The sequence below is a fragment of the Dermacentor variabilis genome, chromosome 8 (genome assembly GCF_050947875.1).
Source record: "Dermacentor variabilis isolate Ectoservices chromosome 8, ASM5094787v1, whole genome shotgun sequence".
NCBI classification, from domain to species: domain Eukaryota; kingdom Metazoa; phylum Arthropoda; class Arachnida; order Ixodida; family Ixodidae; genus Dermacentor; species Dermacentor variabilis.
Window position 1 is genome coordinate 137,970,119 of NC_134575.1, and position 14,066 is coordinate 137,984,184.

Genomic DNA, 14,066 nt, shown 5'->3' on the forward strand with positions numbered 1-14,066 from the left:
TCCAGAGGTGCAGTCTACGTGAAGCGGAAGCCAAAGAGCTGTGTTGCCTCCACTGAGGGGCCATAAAAGTCCAAACACCCGATATCGGCTCAACCCCCAAGATCTTGTTGTCCCCGGACACTGGAAACTACATGCCGGACGGTCCAACCCCAATGTGCTCAAGTATGTGGTAACGCAACATTATCAGCTAAAGGTATTACATAACATAACCTAAACATCTGGACAAAAATAAAGGAGTCAAGTGCGCACAATGTTAGTTTCTGGTTAAATATGGGTTTAGCCTTGTGCTTGGTTTTTGCAAAGCATAGTATTCTGATGACCGCTTGCAATTTTGTTGCATCTTCACATGTAGGAATACCACATGAACATAGTGGCTGGAATGGCTGGAAAAAAAAACTTGGCTTGACTTGCATATGAACAAAGCAGTTGGGCAGGAAACAACAGGATGTAGTGGTTATTGTGGATATAATGGAGCAGTTCAGAAACTATGAAATTAATGAAGAACACATTAGTGAACAAGATTCAATTGCAATGGCTAGGGCCACACTTATCATATGCTCCTCACAAAAGCCCCCATGCAACTGTGATCACACTCACCTCTTACTGTTTCAAACATGGGGATTGAGAAACAATCGCAACTTCAGATAAAAATATTCTGATAAAAAATGCTGCACAGTATTTCCCATGACACCATAGCAATACTGGACACTCCGAGTGGTAAGCTTCCCATTTCAAAAACGAATAAAATGGGTACCATAAATATTGGTTGTCAGTCCCCTTAATAAAATGTTCACTCTCACCTCTGCCTCAGCCCCCCCCTCCCCCCTCCCCCCTCCCCCCTGCCATGACAGCATAGTTTTTATGCATTTCAGTGTTCACAGGTTGGCAGGTATTTCCCTGAAGCACCAGAATGCCACGAGGTTACTGCAGACACATTTATAATCCTAGTTCCACTTCTGTTATCTCTATCCGTTATACCGAGATGGCTAGTTTCTTTATTTTGCTGTAATAGAGTATAACCCCACTGATACGTGTTTCGAGGGACCGCGGAAAGAAACATAACAGCCGCGAGGAAAGCTGCAAATCACCACAGTTATTAGACCTCTCGGTGCTCGTACCGTGACTAGAGACCGAGCGTGCACATGTGTATAGCTAAGGGACAAATACAATGTTCCATGACAGTTGCCCCTTTCAACTCTTGATGTGCTTTACTGCAATACTTTGCGCACACTTCACGACATACTACAATTCTATTGCAGCAAAGCTGACTAAAGAGAAGTGAAGATTATAGAATGCATACAAGACTCTTGCAGGCCCCAAAATAAATGGAGCCTTCTGCTCCGCGGTTGTTGCGTGATGCATGATTCTTGATAGTCTTCACCACTGCACACTTCTTTGGGTGCCTCAATAATTGCTTTGTGCAAGCTTTCTCCCAATATGCTCGTGCAGCAGCTGGCTTGTGCAACTTCGGTCGCTTATTACAAACTTTGGTGACATGTAACACACAGGTCACTTATTGCTAGATGTCAGTCTCTTGTGGCAACTTACTCGCTGGATGCACTGCTACATTTACATGACTGCTGTGTTAAAATGTAATGTAAAATGCAGGACTTTACAGAATGGCAATGCGTCAAAGGAGAACACAATACGTGGAGCCAATGGGGTTTAGGTTGGGATCTGGAAAATGCGGTGTAGCAGCCAAGAAAATGCAACCCCAAAAAACGCATCAACAGGGTTCCACAGTATTGTGATTCCATGTTTTAATGCATCAATTCACATTAGTAACCTGCACTTCTGTGACTTAAAGCTGCTCTTGTGCGAAAAGCTCTGACAGGAGAAGTGCCAATGATGTGGTTTCTTACCTATGTGGTTGCGCTTGTGTATAATGAGAGCGGGCAGTCTGGCAGTCGCATAGTCACAACAGTCACAGTGGTAGAGGTGGCTCTGCTGTGACTCCTCGTGCTGGAGCGTTAGTGTGACTTCATGATGCCTCCCTGCTGGCAGAAGCATAAAAAGTGATTGGATCAGCCAATTACACATCATTTTGTTTACAACACAAAATTATAAGAAAAATCCTACACAACCTTATCAGGCCCATTCTTCACTTAGGGCAAATAAGCAAGATTCACAGCATCATGGAGGAAATTAAGTTTATTTGCTACAAGCATGCAAGGTAGGAAGCGATCACTGAAGTTGTATTAACAAGTTCCGGTCACATTGGTTTAATATAAGATGCCAAAACAAAGCAAAATTAAGCCTCCTTTCTACACGGGGAGCTTTTGGTACACCACTTTAATACTATTAAATCACTTTTTTTACATGAGTCTTCAGCTTCATTCTTTAGTGATCCATCTTGTCCTGCTCAGTTCAAGATTGGCAACCCTTGCTTTCTTGATTGTTTATAATATTGCTTTTTGAGCTAATTTCTCTCTTTGGGTATAATATTCCCCTCTGAGTACAATGAACATGCCTGGGTTCAAATATGCTTCTTCATCTCTTGTATTCATCCTCACTCTGGCAGGAAACCCTCGATTGCAGATATATGCATCAAACATAATACTAGTACAGAGGAACCTGATTATATCGAACTCACAAAAAGACACCAACTAGTTCAATATAGGGCACAATTCAATATAAGCGTTTCAAAGAGCTGGACCACATAAAAACATGTACCATTTGTAACAGCACATCATTCATGAAACAGGCTAATACTAGTGTCACATGACCACGTTCAATTGCGATTGAGCCCGGTCCATTTAGAACTTCATGACCATGATTGGCTCCCTCCCACAGCTTTAGCAAAGGAGCCACTCACAACAAAGAAATTTGATCTGGATTGGGCTTGATCGTGATCAAAAGTGCACCGTGTGAAACCTGTATTAGTTTACTGTGGCGCGAAATAGCCATGATCCTTCTTCTAATAAAATATTTTCTTTGCCAGGAAGAGCACTCATTTTCCATGTTGTTCAAGGATTTGGCAATGCTAAGGCCAAAGCCTTCCCGCAGAAGTGCTGCTACAGGGTGAGCACACACATCATGTCAGAGCAGGAAGGCACAGGATTCAAGTTGTCCTTGGTGCTCCTTTCACTAATGACGCGAGTCACAATGTCAGCGATGAAGCCGTCAATCTCAAGCCCTCCAGTGGTTGCGGCACATTTAGTGTGCTATATTGAAACTGAACTGAAAACTAAAACTTCGATTTTTTTCAAAAACATCAGGAATATATGTACAAGAATATTTGGACCAATAGCCTAAAATGGCTAGTGGCCGGTCCAGTGCAATATACAACAAATATGCACAGGTCAGCTAGAGAATAAAAAAGCATGCAAAAAATACTAAGAAACATATACATTCACAGATATATATACACACATATATACACATAAATACACATATACATACGCATATATAAGTATACCTATAATACGTAAGGAACATATAGTGAACATAAATCTCAGCCATGCCTGTTAACAGACTCGCAAGTTCACAGATCTCGCATAGATAGAAAAAATGACTTGCGTGCTAAGCCAAAATTACGGGCAGTTTTTATTTCAAGGGGGATCATTTTCTAGATTTTAGTTCCATTAACTTCTACTAATCTTTCTCCATAAACGTTATGACATTTGGGCAGGTTAAAGTTACCGTTTGAAGCAAGACACGTATTGCGTATAGGAACGGAAAAAAGATCAACAGGAAGAGGCGCAAAGGACAAAATAAAAGAAACTGGCACACATTGCACAGAAACTGACACACATTGTGCACATGTGTGTCAGTTTCTTTTATTTTCACTTTCAGTATACTGTTCATTCTACATAGCTGGTTGTTAGTAGCACACAGGTGAGGGTCCCAAAGTCAAACGACTGCAGCGGGACCCTCGGTTAAGAAAAATATTGGTACAAAATGATTAATTAGTACAGCAGTGTAAAGTTATGCAACCTATAAGTAAATAAAAAGTGAAGTAGTGAAAAGGAATACATTCGATTTTTATACAAGGAGTCATACATGTAAAATAAAAAAAAAATCACACATTACCAATATAAAGTGTATAAACATATTTAACAAATGAAGTACACATTCAGTCCTTTATGTAACAGTAAAGCGCTGTAAACAGAACAATGTCAACAGAAAAAAACTCGCTGACCTGTCAATGGCTTCCAAAAATGCTGACAACTCGCTCGAAAGTTCTAAGAAACCAGCAAACACTTCATTGCAATGGTCAGAACACTTTACAGAATGGTCACAGGGACCGTAGAAGCTGGCCCCCCTTGGCTGCAGGGTATGTTATCGAGTTTTGTGACTAATTGCTGCAGGTTATTTTCTTTTCTTTACAGCTTCTATGTTAGCGTGTTGGCTATAGACAGGAATCATTTGGATGATATTGTCGAGAAATCAAGGACACCACATGCCACTGATGTCCTGCGCAACAAGAGACCAAGGAAACAGCAGGAGCCACTAATGGGGCATCAAGGTAACGCTCCGCAGCATCACACCACAGTAGCTGCTCCATCGAGGCCCGCTATTGATGTGGCGTTGTGGCAATGCCCTCTCCCCTCACGCAACACCTGGTGCACAACCGTGGCAGCAGATGTTCCGTTTCGCCCGCTCTGCTCCATCAAGGCCCAAGCCACCAAGCGCGAGCCAGTGCCACGAGTGTGCGAGGCACACTTGCGATGTGGCATCGCAGCCAATCAGAATTTAGGTGCTGTTCCACTGCTACAGACGCTGCCGGCTTTTTCACTTAATGGGCTAGCTGATTCTTTCACTTCAAAAGATCACCCTTTAACAAAGATACCACATTCTAGTTGTAAACCTTGACTAGGCTGTTTTGAACTTTTCTCTATCCACACAGCACACAGTGCTGATCTGTGCTTCTTATCTTGAACACAAAGCAATGCTTAGTACATATGTAGAATCCTACTGCATCATGTGGGGCCACATGCACCCATTTCCTTCCACATGCTCGTGTCGTCGTGTTCATACGTTGTGCGCATTGACCTAGACCTTAACAGTACCACCAACCTAACGAATATTCACCGCAGCCTGTGAGCCAAGGAACAGCAGAACACGGAATGAGGCAAGCCAATAGGCTTGCCTCATTGCTAATTACTCATTACAGAGTGGACTTTCCCTCTGCAAGTATACTTATTGCATGCAGGAGTAAACGTGAATTGACACTGCTGGTTGCCCGCTGCACACTAATTGCGCACGCCGACGGACCTCAAGAAAGTCCATCCGTCCGTCCGTCCGTCCGTCCATCCATCCATCCATATATCAGCAAACCGAAGGTTGCCGAGATATTTGCCGTCGATCCTTACTTCTAAGCCTTCCCAGTTTAATAGCTTGAATACTTCTTCTAAGCATGCAGAGAATAGCATTGGAGAGATTGTGTCTCCCTGTCTGACTTCTTTCTTTATAGGTATCTTCCTGCTTTTCTTGTGTAGAATTAAGGTAGCTGTAGAACTTCTGTGGATATTTTCCAAGGTATTTACGTAAGCGTGCTGGTACTCCTTGATTACGTAATGCCTCTATGACTGGTGGTATCTCTACTGAGTCAAATGCCTTTTCGTAATCTATGAAAGCCATATAGAGAGGCTTATTGTACTCTGCGGATTTCTCGATAACCTGGTCAATGACATGGATGTGATCCATTGTAGAGTATCCCTTTCTGAAGCCAGCCTGTTCCCTTGGCTGACTTAAGTCCAGTGTCGCCCTTATTCTATTGGAGATAATTTTGGTAAATATTTTATATAATACTGGGAGTAAGCTAATGAACCTATAATTTTTCAAATGTTTAACGTCTACCTTTTTTGTGGATTAGTATAATGCTTGCATTCTTCCAGTTTTTCTGGGACCCTTGCAATCGATAGACACTTCATATAAAGAGCTACCGGTTTTCCAAGTATATTGTGTCTCCTCCATCCTTGATTAAGTCTATTGTTATTCCATCTTCCCCTGCCGCTTTTTCTCGTTTCATGTCTTGCAAGGCCCTTCAGACCTCATCGCTAGTTATAGGAGGAGGTTCTGTATCCTGTTCATTACTGTTCCTAATAGAAGTATTCTGACTCCTCTGGGTATTGTACAGGTCAGTATCGAATTCTTCCGCTTCTCTTACTTGTATATCCTCGAGATTGCTGATGACTGCGATAGTTTCACAACTTCTGATTAAAAATTGGTACAGTCAACTTCCGTTAATTTGATTCTGACAGGATTGACGAAACTAACTGAGTCATCTAGTAGGTCAAATTAAACAAGAAGCAGAAAAGACACCGAAACAGACCGATGGTTCATTTGGCAGTATTTGCCCGACACTAACACACCCCTGAATCAAACGTGCACCCGCTTTCTATTGAATTACTTGCGCTTAATAAATGAAAATAAAGAAACGATAAATTAATGGAAATTAAAGTGGATGAAAAAACAACTTGCCACAGGTGGGAACCAAACCCACAACCTTCACATTTCACGTGCGATGCTCTACCAATTGAGCAACCGCGGTGCCGATTCCCCATCCACTTTCTTAAGTATTTATGTGTCCTAGTAGAACCCTGGGAGTGCTAGCCAGCGCCACCACTCACAGACCTTGGCGGCGGACGTGAAACGTCCTTTTTGCCGTAGGTGTCACGAGAACGTGATCTTTTTGGGTGAAGGCAACTGGTCAATAAACCCACATATGCTACCTGAAGGCATCAATGTTGCCAGATTCGAGACCCTCATTAACCAAGGGGCCTGATTTTTATTAGTCAAAGAAGCCCATTTTCTCTCAGTTACACGATGTACCCACTGCTGATCACTTTCGTGTTTCTTGTGCATACAATCATGTCCGATGCCGCTTTTGCCCAGTCTATACCGATCTGTCCGCTGCTACATTGCTTCTTGCGAGTTATGTCAGTGCCAGAAAAAGCCACCTCTACTCCCTGCTGGTCGCCTTCAAGCTACTGTCGTGCCTCCAGAAACATTCTTTCGCATTGGGTTAGACCTGATTGAACCTTTGCTACCTCTGCTTCTGGCAACAAGGGGATTGCTGACGCTACCTATTATGCAACTCGGTATGGAATCACCAAAGCTCTTCCGACATCCTGCACAACAGATGTTGCCGAGTTCCTTTTGCATGACATCATCCTTCATCACGATGTACAGATCGCAGCTGGTGTTTCCTCTCCAAAGTTGTGGTTGACCTACTCCGTTCACGTGCCACCAAACACAAGCTTACCACTGCCTACCATCTGCAGACAAACGGCCTTACTGAGCGCCTTAATTGCACCATCCCAGACATGCTTTTAATGTAAATTTCCGATGACCACTGTGACTGGGACAGTGCTCTCCCCTTCACCAAATTCGCGTACAATTCCTCGCACCACAACATAGCGGGTTACTCATAATTTTATCTATTGTACGGCCACAACCCCCTACAGTGCAGCCCACTTATAATAACACATATAATGATATACCGTATTTACCCGCGTATAACCCGCCCCTGCGTATAACCCGCACCCCTAACTTTGAACTCGGCGGAAAAAAAAAAAAAAAACTCGCATATAACCCGCACGTTTACCTGAAAAAAAAAAATGAGCGCTAGAAAGATGCAACTCACACTCAGTGATCATTTCGTTTTCAGAACATTTATTCAAACGACCGCCACCACGTCACTGGTTATCCGATTCTTAATCGTCGCCGCTCTCACTACTGCCATCCGAGGCTTCATCGCCACTCTCAAAGACGTAGTCGTCCTCGGAACCATCCAGACTTTTACTGATCGCACATTTTTTAAAGCTTTTGCGCACCAAATCGGCCGGTATCGCTTTCCACGCATCCACGATCCACTGGCACAGCAATGGAATATCAGGCCTTCGCACGCGTCCCGTCGGTGTGAGGGCGTAAATGCCGTCGGCCATCCACTGGGCATACAGCCGCTTCACGTGTGCCTTGAACGGCTTGTTCAGGCACACGTCGAGTGGCTGTAGCATGGACGTCATGCCGCCAGGTATTATGACGAGGTCGGTGCTGGTCTCGGCAAGGCGAGCCTTCACCGCATCAGTGCAGTGGCCTCTGAAGGAATCTAGTACGAGCATCGACCGGCGTGCCAGCAAGGCACCTGGTCTTCGCTCCCAGATTACTCGAAGCCAGTCACCGACTAGGCCACTGTTCATCCACGAATTTTCTTCCGCACGCACAACGATTCCTGGGGGCAGTGGAATGCCAGGTAGCGTCTTGCGTTTGAAAATGACATACGGGCGCAGTTTCGTGCCGTCAGCCAAAGCGCATAGCATGACTGTGCAGCGCAGCTTGGCATTTCCGCCGGTCAGCACGCTGACTGATTTGGAGCCCTTTTTTTTCATGGTCGTGTCCATCGGCATCTCAAAGTACACAGGTGTTTGATCAGCATTTCCCACCTGAGACAGCAAATAGCTGTGCTCCTTCCGAAGTGCGATCACATATCGTTGCAAGTTCAACAACTTTTCCTCGTAGGCTTCAGGAAGCCGCTGGCACATGGTTGTTCGCCGCCGCATAGAAAATCCATGTCTTCGCATGAAGCGCTGAAGCCATCCACGGCTTGCACGAAACTCACGTGGAATGTTCAATTCCCGGGCCAACTTCAGGGCTTCCATTTGCGCCATCTCAGTCGAAACAGCGTGGCCACGACTTCTCTGCTCCTCAATGAACTTCGCAAGCTGCGTCTCGAGGTGGGGGTACGCGCCAGTCTTCGGACCCCGAAACGCTCGCCTGTTCCGGTTCGTTGCTTCGAGACTCTCTTTTTTTCTTCCTCCAGTCGCGAATGCACGACTCGTCGACGTCATGCTGTCTTGCAGCAGCTCTGTTGCCGATTTCTTCGGCAGCGGCTATAATCTTTAGCTTCTCTTTCGCTGTGAAACACTGCCGTCGAGTCGCACTCATGATGCCAAAACAAAGCAGGCAAACAGTGCAAACTGGGGTAAGTACACTAAACAGCGCCTAACGCGAGGCTCAACAATGCTGGCCTTTCGTTGGCCCTTCATCGGCTTGACAAGCGTCGATGACGATGGGGATGGCGGACTACACGGGGAGGCCGCCGCACATTGCGGTGAAGCCGACCCCCCCCCCCCTCCCAAGGAAAAAATTCGCAGATAACCCGCACCCCCACTTTTTAAACGCGTTTTTTCACATTTTGGTGCGGGTTATACGCGAATAAATACGGTATCTGTTATAACGACAAGTTGACTTCAGAGTACCAACTTATGCATTAGGGCTATGAGAAAAAACCCATATACTATAACGATATTTTATTCACCGCATATCGGATATAACAATCGAAATTCTGCAACCAGTCCAGTTCCGTTTAACCAAGACAGGGCGAAAAGTTTGCCAACACGAGTTTGTATCTGCCACATTCTGCCACCTATAGCGCGTCCCGCCAGCGCGCGAAAGCATGTGCAGATTTCTTACTATTTCAGCGCACCTAACGCTTGACACGTTGTTTAGAGGTATAAATAAATGTTTCATTTTTCACAGCCTTCTTTATACAAGGTAAATTTTTTAATCGTAAGTGGAAAATTCGATTTCGGAGTTATGAAGGTATGTTCAGCAGCTTTTCTGAAAAAAATTTTTACAGCAGTCCAGATATAGTGATGATCGGTTATAACGATAGGATATTTTGTTGTTCTTGATATCGTTATAAGTAGACTGCCCTGTATTGCTTTTCGACACCATCCTGCCCGTCATTCAACATTCTGCATTAGAGCAGGCCTGAGATGTCATTGGCAGAGCCAAGCAGACATGTCAAGTTGCTCATCGTCGCCTTTCTAAGTCCCAGAACAAGCAGATAACCTACAACAGCCACCACCATTGTTCCAACTTCTTTCCCAGGGACCTTGTCCTTCTATAGTCTCCGACCCGTCGCATCGGCCTATCGGAAAAAGTTAATGTTGCTGTACGTCGGTCCTCACAGGGTCCTCCGCCAGGTGACAAATGTAGCATATGAAATCTCTCCGGTCACCACTCCTGCTTGCCATGCCCAGCCTCCCCGTGACGTCGTCCATGTTGGCCACCTTACTTAAACGCTACCAGTCTTCATCCACATAAGATGCACCAGAATGGCATTTCCACGCCAGAGGGACATATGTCACAATGCTGAAAGCAAAGTGGAAGAAGGTGAGCACGAGCTTGGGCTGAAGACGACGATGCGAGGGACTTGCCTGCTCAGCCTGTCTTATGTATATACCTTGTAAATCGATTTCCACGTTTCTCTAATCCTTGTTTCACAGCATAGCTGAGATTCTACTGTAACAATTTGGACTGCTGAGATGTATTGCAGCCTTTCTACATGTTATTTTTGTATTTGTTTATTATTATTAAACAGTGACAAAGAACACACTCAAATTACCATTAGTATCAATAAACATTACGTAAACCATTTTGCAACTCTCCTGCTGCAACCGTATGCGCCTGAATTACCAAGGTGTTGCAAAATACCTTTAGCACAATCTTACTATGTTTTCCCTGTATACTGTGAGCCAAAATAAACAAGCTTTGTTGTTTGTTGTTGCCATGGCAAACATGGAACCTTTGCAAACTTTATGCAAGCACGTGTTAATACTGCTAAGGGTGCAAAAATAACATGTCAGGGCTTGACTTCATTATATATATATACTGTGGAACCCCAATTATACGACTTTCCTGGGACCGCGAAAAAGCGTCGTAAAATGTGGACATAATAAAATCTGAACATAAATTACGCCTATAAAAATATTACTTATTTCGCATGGCGGATTTACGAGAAACTTCAATGTAAGCTACTAACATACTCTGCAGCGCTTGGAAACCTAAATTACCAAAAAAGTAAATGCGATAAGAATTAATGCTGCAGTACAGGTACCAATCATGCTTTATTCAAACGAACCCTTACAGCACTCCACTGCCCACTGCCGCGATTCCTGCCAGCCGGCATGAACTTCAAAAAAAGTCGGTAAGTTTCTTTTGGACTTTGTTTGATCTGTGAACCAAGGGCAACGTCCAAAAGGAGGTCCTCTGTGGCGTCGCATGAACAGATGATGTTCCGGATGCCGTCTATGTGCCGTAGCCCCTCGGTGAACGTGGTAGGCACAGGCACGGCATCTTTGGCGTCGCCGTTGTCCTCGTCCGATGTCACAGTGGTGTTGGCACTAGGCAAAGCCTCCTCGATGGTGTCATCCAGCGACACCTCGCCGTAGATAGCAACGTTGTCATCGACCTCCACGTACTCGGTGAAGGTTGTGGTGAGGATCCATAAATACTTCGTTTAGCGCAAAACAACGGACACAAGAAAAGGCGACAGGACAAGGTGCCTTTTTTTCTAAACGAAGTATTTATGCATCCGCACCAACTAGCCCGCCAACACATTGTGTTGTGGTGAGGTTTAAACACTCGAAATCGACGGCGGCGAAGCCTGCATCGGCCTCGAGCAGCATCGAGGTTGTTGCGTCCCCAGCAGAAGAGGCAGTCTCTTGCTTAAAGCCATAGTGCTTGAACGAGTTAGCGATAGTGCTTCGCAACACCGCGTTCCACAAACTGGCAATAAAATGCATGGCATCGAGCACAGTGATCTTTTTTTACGACTCGCTGCGCTGCATAACTGCCAGCAGATGCTGCACTAAGCGCTTCCGGCACCCTTGCTTGACGCACTTAATGATGCCGGCATCAGTCGGCTTGAGCAGCGGCTGCAGTCGGCTTGAGCAGTTGGGCGGGAAAAAAAACAACCTTTATGTTCCTCAGGCTGGACATATCGGGTGGGTGGCACGGTGAGTTGTGCACGAAAAGCAATATTTTTCTCGCCTTAGCACCCATTTTGTTATCCAGCTGCTGCAAAAAATTGCTGAAGAGCGAAGACGTCATCCAGGCCTTTTTGTTGAAGTTGTAGCTGCACGGCAGCGTCTTCAAGTTCTTAAAGCACCATGGCTTTACATACTTCCCAACAACGAGCACAGGCAGCCTCTCGGAACCGTCCTCGTTAGCACAGAACAGTGCCGTCACATGCTCTTTACTACACTTGCCACCATGACAGCTGTCACCCTTAAACGCAAGGGTTTGCTTGGGCTGCATATGGTAAAAAATACTGCTCTCATTGGCGTTGAAAACGTCGCAGGGCTTGTACGCAGTAATCATCTCTGGCAGCGACTCCATCCACTCGTTCACCGTCGAAACGTCCACGGAAGTGCTTTCTCCACAGGAGCGGCTGTACAGCTGTACACAGGAGCGGGTTTTCTTTTAGAATGGCGCCGTCAAAGTTGATTGCAGAGCTCCATGCTTGGTGCAGCCACTTGACGAGAACGTTTTCTAACTTTTCATGCTGTCGTTCTTTTGACACTTTCCGCTTAAGCCTGAACTTGTTGGCATTCTGCAATATCACAGCTTTGTTTGCCAGGATCGTCTTAAGCGAAGATTTGGGTATATTAAGGTCCCGGGCAATGCTGGCTTTCATGGCTCCATGCTGCTTTTCCGCTTCCTCGATAATATTCAGCTTATTGCTGAGCGACAGAATTGTCTGCTTTCGGAACATCGTGCCTCGTGTTGCTCCACACAACTCAAGACCTCCGCTGAATGCTGGTCGCTAGGATTACGATGAAGAACACGTGCGATATACCTAGGCCTCTCCGCGCTACCTTGTCGGCGATCTGCTGCTGGAAACTGTAAGGAGAGAAACGCTTCCCCAACATGACGAGAGACGATGCCACCGGGAAGAGAGGAAGAAAGTGATTGTGGAGAAGAAAAGGCGCTATTTCAGCACAGAGGGCGTCACGGGCGGCTGCTGGTGGGGGGACGAGAAACACTTTCCCAACGTGACGAGAGGCGACGCCACCGAGAAGAGAGGGAGAAAGTGATTGTGGAGAAGAAAAGGCGGTGTCAAGCGCTCCGCATGCGGAGAGACGGAGCGAGGAAAGAGACCTGCGGCACTTTTCTTTCGTCCGCCGTTCTGTCCTGCGCTTCGCGAGGGTTGTCATATAGCGCGGGTCAGGCGTAAATTTGCATCGGATAACTGGGGTTTTTAATGCATTGCTTCCATGGGGACTTCGCCAGGACTGCGCTAATCCGTCGTAAAACCTGGGTCATCTCAAAACCGGGGGTCGTATAACCGGGGTTCCACTGTATGTGGTGATTTTGAGGAAAGGACGCTTATTTCTGCGGCGCATCTGGGAGCACGGCACCACTTGAAAACAATGTGATAAAATAGGTGGAAGTGTACTGGAGGATTGTGGCATTGCACCATTTGGTTTCTGCGAACAGAAAGTGTAAGAGTGTAACTGTCAATTTTAACTGGAAGCTTGGTTGCAGAATGGCTACCCTGTTGACATTGAACTTGAAGACACTGTTGGGGAACTTCTTTGTGAGTAGCGTATGCGAGCGCTACCAAAACAGCAGATTCAATTCATTGCAAAGTCAATTGAATCTGCTCGCTAGTATGTCATTTCTTGAAGTGAAAAGGCTGGGCTTTTCACATCAACAAAGGCAGATGATCTTTCAGCACATTGTAACAAGAGTGCTGCGGAAGAACAACTATCCACTGGGACAAATTGGCGGTATGGAAGAAGTCTCGTCAACCACTGCAGCCTGCAAACACTGAGTGAAAAACATGAAGTTGCTGTTGACGAAGACTATCGAAACGAGTGCATGGCCAGCAGTCACTTGAACACACAACTACAGGCAGGCGGCAGTCATCCCTGGCCAGTGCCCAGTGCATGCTGCTCATTGCCTGATGACACTACTGCGCATGCCTAGTCCTGCTTAGTCATCACCCATCTGTATGCTGTGGGATGTCATGACTCACAGCCGTCCCAGAAAAAAAATCCTTACAGTTGCCTGCGGTTTTCTCTTCTCTCAATGAGTGAGCATATTGATAAACCAAAGTATGTCTTGTACTTCACTGCATTAAAAAATTTTCAGTTTCAGTTTCATTCACCTCAAACACAGGGGTGGACTTGCATTCCGCATTCATCTATATTTCCATTTTTACACTAATACAGGTAGTGATTAAGGCATAACTAAGTGACTCACTGGGTTCAACATTATCGTAAAGCAATGTAAGGGCTATAACAACACCAGGACGAAAAGGCTCTGAA

At 45.5% G+C, this 14,066-nt stretch overlaps 1 protein-coding gene across 3 annotated transcripts in view; it reads right to left on the minus strand.

The window, feature by feature from the left end:
- Positions 1–14,066, minus strand: part of LOC142590607 (uncharacterized) — a 78,729-nt gene that overhangs the window by 48,874 nt on the left and 15,789 nt on the right. For 2 of the 3 annotated variants that reach the window (XM_075702921.1, XM_075702922.1), the window contains exon 4: positions 1,863–1,997. In XM_075702921.1, coding sequence (XP_075559036.1) covers positions 1,863–1,997 — 135 coding nt within the window. The remainder of the gene's footprint in view (positions 1–1,862; positions 1,998–14,066) is intronic. The other variant, XM_075702920.1, reaches the window with a different exon arrangement.